This window comes from Centroberyx affinis, unplaced genomic scaffold (assembly GCF_046629955.1).
Source record: "Centroberyx affinis isolate AG114_WGS23_722 - 3 ecotype Tasmania unplaced genomic scaffold, CSIRO-AGI_Caff_v1 ptg006294l_1, whole genome shotgun sequence".
Lineage (NCBI taxonomy): Eukaryota > Metazoa > Chordata > Actinopteri > Beryciformes > Berycidae > Centroberyx > Centroberyx affinis.
In genome coordinates, this window is record NW_027283199.1 from 16,483 (window position 1) to 27,457 (window position 10,975).

Sequence of the window (10,975 nt, forward strand, 5' to 3'; positions counted from 1 at the left end):
ATATGTCAAGGATTCACGCAGAATTGCACCCAGTTGAGGCAGATTTGCTTTTACATTAATGATAACCGAAAGAGTAAACTGTATAAAAAGAGAATGACCTGACATAATAGCCTTGTATTCATGTATACAAGATGAAGGGAGAGAACCGGGTTTTACAAGAGCTTGTTACTGTATGTTTTTGCACGTTCAACTCACATACTGCTTTGATTCAGTCGGGATTCAAGAATGATTGCACTCAGTTGAGGCCAGAATGCATGTGCATTTATGATAGTATAACTGTATAAATAGAAATAGCCTTTTAATTAGGTTAGTCCCACTGAGATCAAGGATGTCGTTTCCAAGAGAGACCTGGCCAAGACGACAGCAGGACATTGAGCTGTGATTAAAAAGAAAAACTCAATTTAATTTTGTTTTGCTGAATCATTATGAGATGAAGGCAAGGAAGGGAAAGAGCTGGCAGTTTGTGGAGATTTTTCCTGTATGCTCTTACCCAATCGCACCACACGCTGCTCTCTCTCAGCCAGAGGAGCAGAAAAGGGCATTTTTCCACACCAAAAATATTTACCACCTAACCCAACTTTGGGAGAATTCTTTCAGTTTAATGTGACTGACTGAGCGGGGTGGGCCCAGCGCCACAGCATGAGGCCACAACAAACACAAAGCCATCACAGCTATTTTAATCTGCTCTGCAAGCTTCCATCTGCTGACTGAAATAAGACTCTAGACTTGGGTCTTATCTAATTTGCAAACAATTCTTAGTGTTTGTTTTAACCTACTTGGACACCAGATGGGTGGATTTGTTACAAAGGGCGATACAAAGAAAATGCCAACAAAGTTTAAGCTGCACTAGGCAAGATCGTTATGTAAAAATCCAGCAGTCTAATCAGTCTAAATTACAAAGAAGGGCTGCGACTGAGCAGAGTGTCCATCAACACAAAGTGAGGTTTCCTTCAGGATAAACATCACAGACCGGCCAGGGCGATAAACAGTTCACTGACGTCACCTTACAGCACTTATGGATATTGAAATAAAAAATTTTTGTTAACAGTTACCTGTTCCCCCTAGGGGAAGTCAACGATGGCGGGTTAAAATGACTAATGAGTGTCCTTGAGCAAGACACCGAATGTCTTGCTCAAGGACACTTCAGCGGGGCGGGTGCTTGCTGACTCGTGGGTTTGAACCCTGATCCTCTGGGCTCAGTCCAGTGTCTTTAACCGCAAGGCCACAGTGCTACTTTTCTGTGACTGACAGCTTATTCTGACACTATCCAAAATGTCCTGATGCTGTAAACTCCACCCATCCGCTGCCACAAGCAGGAAAAACCAAACACTCATAATTGCAAACAGTACTGGACCCCGGCCTGCAAGACTCCACAAATATGCCTCAGCGCTGTGGCATGCAGCGCTCTCCTGCCCGCTCCCTCCCATGGCTGCTGGTATGCAGACAGCTGCCCAGCGATGACACTGCACATCCAGGCCGGCCAGGCCTGCTGGGGGACATTTAAACTTTAAAGGGCCAAACCAGACAGCTGGGTGTGTGTTCATGCTGCGAGAAAGTGTGTGTGCAGTACATGCCTTCTCTCCTCATCCGCTCACCAGTCTCACACGACGAAGACTAAGCAACTTCTACCTTTCTAACTGCAACGCTTTGGTTGATAAGACTTCTGTTTGAGCTCTTTCACACACTACTGAGTGTGTGTAGACGACGTGTGTGTGTGTGTGTGTGAGTGAGTGTGTGTGTGCTGTATATGCCTTCTCTTCCTCATCCATTCACCAGTCTCATATGACAAGGACTAAGCAACTTCTGAAGACATCCTCCTTTCTGCAGCGCTTCGGTTGATAAGACTTCTATTTGAGCTCTTTCACACACTACTGTGTGTATTCGGTGTTTGTGAGTGTGTGTGTGTGTGTGCAGTGTTGCCTTCTCTTCCTCACCCACGTATAAACTCATTTCAAGTGACGAAGACTAAGGAATTTCTGAAGCCCTTTGGATATCTTCTGATCTACAAAGCCTTTGGTTGATAAGGCCGTTTGTACCTGAGTTGCGTTCGCCAGCCGTTCAGCATGGGTGCGTTTATTGCTAAGATGCTGCTGCCAACCGTCAGCAGCCTGGTGTTCCTGCCTGCAGCCAGCGTGGCCGCCAAGAGAGGCTTCCACATGGAGGCCATGGTCTACTTCTTCACCATGTTCTTTACCGCGGTAAGAGACACAACGACAACACTGTGGGTCATTGTCGATTTTACATTTAAGGTATTTAGCTGATGCTGTTATCCAGAGCGATTTGTAATGATTTTGTATTGATGAAGCAGATGAACTGGTGAAATGTGTTATCTGCACCTGAGTGGTTGTGGAGACAGAGATCTTGGGAGATTGAACATATGGCTATTTTGATGGCATGACATTTTTCCATGAATTTTGTCTATTTTATATTGCTCATCTGCTCATCTTGGTTTACAATTTTCTTTTTGTGCTGAAAAATTGGCATTATTGTGTTTGATCACTATAAGTGTCATATGAAATCTGTAAAGGAATTTCACTTGAAAGATTTAATTCCAAAACGAGATACATCTCTGGTATAGTGACAAAATATTTACCTCATGTTCATTGCTCAATATTTTAAAAGTACCACTTATTATGCTGTTGAAAATGGAAATAATGTAAATGTCTTTAATGGACTAATAACTTCAGTAATAAACCATGGTGAGTTTCACTTTAATGCCAGACATCATTTTGTCAGGTGACATGAATGAAACTCTTCATTTGTTTTGTCTAGAAAAGTTCACCAGTCAGACCTGAAGACATTGTCCTTGGTTGACACGGTAACTGAAGCGCTCTGTGTGTCTTGTTTCAGATCTACCATGCGTGTGACGGGCCGGGCCTCTCCATCCTGTGCTTCATGAAGTATGAGATTCTGGAGTACTTCACTGTGTACGGCACCGCTCTCTCCATGTGGGTCACACTGATAGGTGAGTCCAGGCATACAGCAGTGATAGACTAGTGTGACCGGTAACTGAAACGTCACAGGTTTGACTCCTAGAACATCAGATGTGTGTTCTTCCATAACCTGCCCAACACTGGTGTCCTGACCAGTGGTCAATCAAAATAGAATTACTCTTTACTTATTACTTGTTTAAGACGTAATCACGTTACTTTACTTTAACTCAACAGCAACAGTAATTAGTTCCATTCCTCATTCCATTACTTCCATTACGTGTTTTGTTGGCAGCAGCGGCTCCTTGTTTTTCCCTGAGTTTCTCATCGCTGTGTTTCTGTATCAGATGCTTTGATAAATTGGATGTTGTGTTTTTCTCAGTGGAAAGAGTTTTGCTGCCACACAAAGTTTACAACGGACCAGAATGTTCTTTGATCCTTGACTGAGATCAATTCAAAGTAATGGGAAAACTTCCAGCTGCTGAAAGTCTGCGTCTCTCCCTCACCCTCCATCTTTTGTTTTGCTTCTGTAGCTAACAGCTGACGTAAAGCTGCTGCATGTCCTTAAGATACATGTGAGGAAAACACAAACTCTGAAAACTTCAAAGGAGAGAAAAGAAAAGGGTGAAGGGGGTTAAGGTTTAAGTAACGCAGTAAGGGAGTGTTACCGGGATTAGTAACTGTAATGTAATTAACTGAATTTGAAATTGTAATCCCTTACATTACTGTTACTGAAAAAAAATGCCCAACACTGGTCCTGACCTTGAGCGACACACTAAAACCCCAACCTGCTCCCTCACTGTAAGTCGCCCAAAACCAAACTGTAACAATGGAGATACTACAAAATGGTCCAAAAAACAACAATATTCAGGCTTTTTTTCTATTCTTAATTATTAAATCATTGCAGAACATTAAACAGCGCATCACAAATATTTTTGCGCTAAGGCCTTCTTCAGTGAACAGTCAACTTCAGTTAAACCCAATGTCTCCGCCTGCAGCACGACTGAGCAGTTGTTGATAACATGTGCTGTGTCTCTGAGAGCCGCTCACATGTGCTCCCGCTTATCCTTTCATATGGGGACAGACAGAGGGATGCCATTTGACAAAGGTATTAGTCCGGATTTAAACCCAGGACATCACATGGTATACGCCTTAGCCAAATGAGCCAACAGGAGGCCCAATTTTTATTGCCATAATTACATATTTACATATCCTACATCTGTGCTTCCCATACTAGTTTCCAGGGACTCCCAGGACTCCTTCAGGGGGTTCCAGTGGGTTCCAGAGAGTTCACGATAAAATGAGGATTAGATTAATTTTGCTGTTAATTAACTCAAGTTAGCCCTAGGAGGGGATGCATAAAAATGGCTGTTCTGATCAGAGGTTCTCCACTGTTATCTCCTCATATAAACAGACAACAGAAATCTTCCCAGATGAGAGTCGGTAGTCTGAAGTGTATTTTTAAAGATCCGAATGAAAAAGTTACCCCAGTCTCATGTATTTGTCTCTCTTGTTCCAGCTCTGGGGGACTTCGAGGAACCCAAGCGCTCCAGTATCACCATGTTTGGAGTGCTGACCATCGCGGTGCGGATCTACCAGGACCGCTGGGGCTACGGCATTTACTCCGGACCCATCGGCTCAGCTGTCTTCATCATCACTGTCAAATGGGTGAGTGGCTTGGAAACAGCAGACAAGGGGAAAACTAGTGATAATGTGATAATGTGTTCATTTCTCCTGCAGATGAAAGGCATGATACTAGTATTTTGTCATAATCTGTCCCTCCTTGTTTTCTCCATATTCTCCACGTTCTTTTCCTCATCTTTCTTCTGCTCCTCCTCCTTCTTCTCCTTCATTTCTTCTTCTTCTCCTCTTCCTCCTCCTTATTCTTCCTCTCTACCTTCTTCCCCTTCATGTTCTCCACCTTCTCCTCTTCCTTCTTCATATTCTCTTTCTCATTTTTTTTCTCGCCCTCTTTATTCTTCTCCAACTTCTTCACTTTTTTCTACTGGTTCTTTTCCTCAAGGAGGGGAAAAAGAGTAATGAGGAGAAAAAGAGGGAAAAGAGCCCTGTTTTTCTCCTCATTACTCTTTTTCCCTTCCCCCTCCTCCTTCTCCTATTCTTTCAAATCCACCTTCTTCTCTTTCTTCTCCTTCTTCTCCTCCTCCTTCCTCTCCTCTCTCTTCATCTTCTCCTCCTTATTCTTCTTCTACACTTTCCTCTCCTTCTTTTTTCCCCCCTCCTTCTTCTTGCCAGGAAATAAATGAATGACTCCATTGAATTTCCTGTGTTTAATTACATACCAATACTATCTGAATATCATTGTAATGGATTGGATCTTCTGCTGGTGTTCCAGCTGCAGAAGATGAAGGAGTTAAGAGCGGTGTATCCAGAGAAGACAGTTTACACTCAGCAGGTCGGTCCCGGCTGCTGCTTCGGCGCTCTCGCTCTGATGCTGCGTTTCTACTTTGAGGTGAGTATCGTCCCAACTTCAAAACACAACTAATCCTCTTCCTCCCTACTGCTGATTAGTTACACTTGCCTGATATCAGACAGAATTGTCAACTCGTTCCACTCCATTTCCATCTTCAGTCTGACATTGCCTCCACTCTAACCGATTTCCGTGGGGGAGGGGGATTCGATTTTCCCTAACCAATCACTAGAGAGCGACGTATCCGCCTGAATCTAACGTCATTTTAAGTCAACACTGATGCGTAGCCATGGCAACACCAGAGACGGTTCAGAAAGTATAGAGCATCTTTGACAACACGGGGCCAAGTAAAAACAAAGTACGATGTTGGCCGATATTGAGAAGACATGCCGTCTATGCCGTCTAAGCAGCGTCTATCTTGTCTATAGCGGTCGCCACTGTTGTTATTACTCCTCCTTGGTTCCGGCGCACAGCTTGACAACGGCGTTAGTCCCGCCCGTGGCGCTGATTGGCTAATCGTTAGTCCCCCCCAGGCACTCATTGGACCGATAATTTTTCAACCGAGAAACTGCTGTTTCACGTCACGATGCCAGACCAGAATCAGTCAACTCAGTGGAGTGAGCAGATTCAAAGGTCTGGACCCAGGCAATAGTTACACATCTTGATATGCTGAAATAAATCAAAGTGTATAAATTAAATTGTCCTGAGTGGGATCTGGTTTTCACAAAAGGATGCACCACTTTCAACACATCCTTGTGCCTAGTTTGAGACTCGTTTGTGTTACTTGTCAGCACATTAGCAAAACATTCCGACAACATATGTATATTACTGTGATGTGTTGTGTTGAAAAGTAAAACAAACGTGTGTTGTCCCGACCTAGACACAAAGATGTATGGAAAAAGCCTGTCCTCAAGAGTGTCATGTTATTTTAGGATCCAGCACCAGTTTTGCAAGCCTTAAGACAAGGAATCAAAAACTTTTGAGTGAGCACGCTGCCCGCTGAATTATTCACATGCATTCTCCTCAACGCAGGAGTGGGACTACGCCTACGTCCACAGCTTCTACCACCTGTCTCTGGCCGTGTCCTTCGTCCTGCTGCTGCCCAAGAAGAACCGCTACGCCGGGACGGGCCGGAACGCCGTTAAGCTCAACTGCTACACCCTCTGCTGCTGTGTATGATGCCTTTTTTTTTATCTCAACAAGACAGGAACAGTGATGGCTGTCAAGGTAGACAGGCCAAGTGTGAAGCAGTGGAGAGCCATGGTAGACTTGGAGTAGACTGACTGTGCAAAGTGAAAGGATTTAAGATTATTCCACTTGTTAGAAGTTGTTTGGGATAGAAGTATCAGCTAAATGCCTAAAATGTAAACGTAAATGCATTAGATTCGGTAACTTGACTGCAAATCCAGTTAGCCACATTCAGCCATGTATGATTATGCCATAACCCTAAACCTTTTTGATCTTAAAAATCACAACATCTTCCATTTGGTGGACACATATCAAAGGCATTACCATGCAGCACCATGAGTGCATATATTTTTAGTATGGGTAGCGTCAGAGGTAATGGAATGGTGGAACAGGAATGGTCTTAGTTCCTTGCTTTACCCACTGAGCTACACTGGGAATAGAACCCCTACAGTAACTCTTGAGCTACACAGAACCGCATTCATTGTCAGCCAAAGTCCTTTCAGTCTTCCTCATTATGTCTCTTGTTTCGTCCTTCACCAGACCATGTCCCCCGGTTCCTCTAAAGAGAAGAAGGACAAGCCGAAGAAGACGTTGTCTCGGACGGTGTGGACGGTTCCCACTGAGAAGCCGTGGAGCCGAGGCTGCAGCACCCCCACCCTGCCTCTGTACAACCCCCCGCCCTCCACACCTGTCAAAGGAACCAGCATCAGCAAGCTCAAAGAGATGAACGGGTGGAAGTGACCCCGAAAGGTCACAAGTGTCGGTCGGTCTAATGTAGAAGGACTTCCGAAAGAGTAAGCGTAAAGTGAGGTGGGTTATAAACAGGGTGGGGAAAATAACCACCAGCTAGAAACCAACCATCATGTTGAGATTCCTTTATACTCCAAAAGTCATTTATGGCTGGTAAAAAAGTAAAGCTGGACAGTGAATTTTGGAATCCACCAGCCACTGTGGCCAGCAGGTGAAAAAAGAGTTAGTTCCCTGCCCTGGTTATAAAATTTAAGGGCAAGAACAAGAGGCGAGTCAGGCCTCCATGCCCTCAAAGACCCGATAAGAATACAGCTGTCTACAGCACTTGTCCAAATTTCAGGACAGGCAGCACGCTACTAAAGAACACACACAGCAAGGACAGGGAGACGGTGGCTGAGACAAGCCAGTAAAACTGACTGGAAAATTTGTGAGAAGAACAAACCGGCAGATGGTTTATCTCTCCAAAATATATAAATTGTCTTTAGAAATGTTCCTCAGGGGAGACCCTTCGTCTGCTCGCCTCTCTCTCTCCGTCCCCCTCCTCCCTCTCTCTCTCTCTCGTCTCTCTCAGAGAAAGGAACTACGCGGTTAAATTCGGTTATGAGAATTACAAGACTGTAAAAGCACATTTTACTCTCTTTATATGTCCCCGAGGTGCTAAACGTGTCATCTGGTGCATCAGACTTGGGAGCGGTGGGGAGCGGCGGTCCAGACTTTGGCCTGTAAACCGACTGGAGCACCTTGACATGTTTCTGAGTCGGCAGGTGGACTGTTCAGTCTGTTAACTCCACTTTACTGACCAAGCAGCTTTGGCTCTGTTCTCTTTCCCCAACGTGCTCCATTCAGACTGTATAATCTTTCTGGTGAAAACCTTTATGTATATATTGTTTATTTATTGCAGGAGGGAGGATTATATATATATATATATATACAGTATATAACTGTTTGGTTTTGATGTACATTTTTTTCACATTTTGAAAATAAAATGCAATGTTGTTGTATTCATCTTTTTAAGTGGTCTTTAGGGACAGTATGTGGAATTTGTATGGCCTTAACTATCCGATCCATTATCATAATGCAGCGATATGGACTTTGCAGAAGCCTACCATTGACAAAAATCCTGACTGGCACATACTTCAAGGCCCACTCCAGTCTAGCAACACTAATCCAATTCCAAACCCACATATCCCATTCCACTTTCACTTCAGGACGACATAGCGGTGTGCGTTCGCCGCACGTCACCTGCCCCGAACACTACCCAAAGACTACAAACGTGTTCTGCGTATCTTAGACAAAACAGTCTGCAGCCAAAACGTGAATGAAACTCCCCTCCACCAGGGAATGTTTTGAGCCGGGGCCAAGCCGCCAGCTCCTGTGCCCAGAGAAAGGTGTTTTTGTCTGGGCTCAGAAACCTGGCTGGCTGGGCCACCGGCACCTCCTGGCTGGCTGCGCCTCCCGGCCCTGACAGGACGGTAACTCGAGCCTTTTATTGCACGAGTGTGAAACACTTTTCAGCTCCTTTACGACCACTGTCTATCCCGCACCACTTTGCTGAGGGGCTGCAGCCCACACACACACAGGTTTGTATTACTTTACTTATGAAGACTTTGCATTGACTAGATAAATTCCCTAACTCTCTCAACTGCATGCCTAACCTTAACCTTTACCTAAATCTAATCTTCAACCCAAGCCCTAACCCTGATATTACCGACTGAAAAACTGAGGACAGGCAACATGTCCTCACTTTGGAGGATTTTCGTAAACTTTATGATGACATTTGGTCCTCACAAGTATAGGAATACAAGGACACACACACACTCTCACTCATACACACACACACACACTGTCTGAGGGATCTGGTCGTGTTGGGCGGCCCGGCTCAGCACAGCACAGCAGACATCGACAGTGTCAACACAATAAGCGGTGATTGACAACGGCGCGAGCGTGGTCGTCTCCTCCGTGGTCGTCTGCACCCACATTCCACGGCGGCATGGAATTTCGGTGGGTATCTAAATATAATAAAGAAATACATCTGAACAAATAAAAAAATACGACTTCTTCACCAGTGAAAGAGCACTTTCTCCAATATTCCATATGCGGCATGCCTTTCGCCGCCCGCTCAGAGAGGGAGAAGAAAAAGTTTGCTATATCAATTTTCATTAGACTCAATTAAGCGCAAAAATGCACTACGCGAAGTAATTGCAACAGACTATGGTATGTTTGGTATGTTTGTGCTTTTAGCTATGTGGTGTGGGCACTTTCTATGGCGAGAGAGCAGCCAGTGTGCCACAAGTCCTTTCTCTGTGTGTCAGCTGTTGCCACAGCTGTTGTTAATGCTGGGAGGTCAGCTGCCTCTCAGAAGACTCTCTGCTGTTTCACCACCAGCTCCGGCTGCGGCCACACCACATCTTCACCTGCTCATACCCATGATGAGACGTAAACTTTAACTACCAATCACATCCATCCTTTTGTTTGGGGTCAGTGGACAAAAATGAATTAAGATAAAATCCATTTGTATCTATTAGAGAGACCTGATGTGTCCCTCAATGTGTGAAAAAGGCAGAAAATCGAGTCGTTTTGTTTTGATTTCTGACATGTGTCACCTGGCTCTTGGGCTCAGATTTTAGTTTTGGGGGAAACTCTGATACTGATGCTGTATTTAGCCTGATATCGGCCTGATATCTCACACCAGGATCAGTATCAGTGCATCCATCCCTCTGTCTACCACACACAGTTACAGTACACACTACTTCCAGTTCTTATTACCTATAATACAATGTGTAGTTTCAGCCAAGCGACCTGATTAATCAAACATGGAGATAATTTCCATAATACACAGCTCGCACTATTGTAGCTAGTTCGAGATCTGTCTTGTTTTCTCTTGTTTTTTATTATCATACAGTATATAAGCAAGCTTTGCAGACAGTACACACATGATGGTATTTAATTGTTGTATAAAAGCCATAATATCCTTTAGGAGATACTTTACAGTCATTAAGGCTCTCCACTGCCACTAACACTACTCCACTCACCTCATAATCCAATCAAAAAGCCCTTTTGGGTATTACTGCTCAAATAGGAAATCTCTCTGAAACACACACAGTTTCACCAGAGCAACACTTGGATCAGTAGCCTGTGTGTAAATAGAATATATACTAATTCATTTGGCAAATTCTTTAATTCATAATTCATTTGAGTTTAGGTGTCCATAGAATTATAATGAATAGAGCGATGGTCTCTGGCACATTTAAATTAGTTAACTTCCACAATGTAAATGAGGCTCTGTGAGCTTATAAACTGTGTTACTATCATTACATCGCTAGAATTATTACAACGCCACGACCCAATCAACCAGATCTCATGTTATATGTATGAAGTGCTTACATTTACATTTGCTTACAACTAGTGGTATCATGTCCATTGAAGTGCCATCATGCCAAAATTGTGCCTCTACTGCCACCTGTTGGACACTAGAATAAAATAGTACTAACAACACTATTAAAGGCTGATACCACTGAATTTCAGAAATGTGTTGATTGTTGTTTCAGCCCTTACAGCCTTTATCATGGGTCACTTCTAATGGGAATCTAATCTAGGAATTTAAGCTTACACTACTGTTGCATTTATTTTAAGTCACTGTAGATAAGCCTAAAATGTAACAGGTAGATCACAGATGTTA

At 43.8% G+C, this 10,975-nt stretch overlaps 1 protein-coding gene across 1 annotated transcript; it reads left to right on the forward strand.

Moving 5' to 3' along the window:
• The first annotated feature begins 2,063 nt into the window (after window positions 1-2,063).
• mymk (myomaker, myoblast fusion factor) lies at window positions 2,064-6,537 on the forward strand. Its single transcript, XM_071512452.1, has 5 exons — window positions 2,064-2,198; window positions 2,851-2,965; window positions 4,450-4,598; window positions 5,284-5,400; window positions 6,391-6,537. Exons 1-5 carry the CDS (start codon window positions 2,064-2,066, stop codon window positions 6,535-6,537), a joined length of 663 nt encoding a protein of 220 aa, XP_071368553.1.
• Window positions 6,538-10,975: the final 4,438 nt, after the last annotated feature.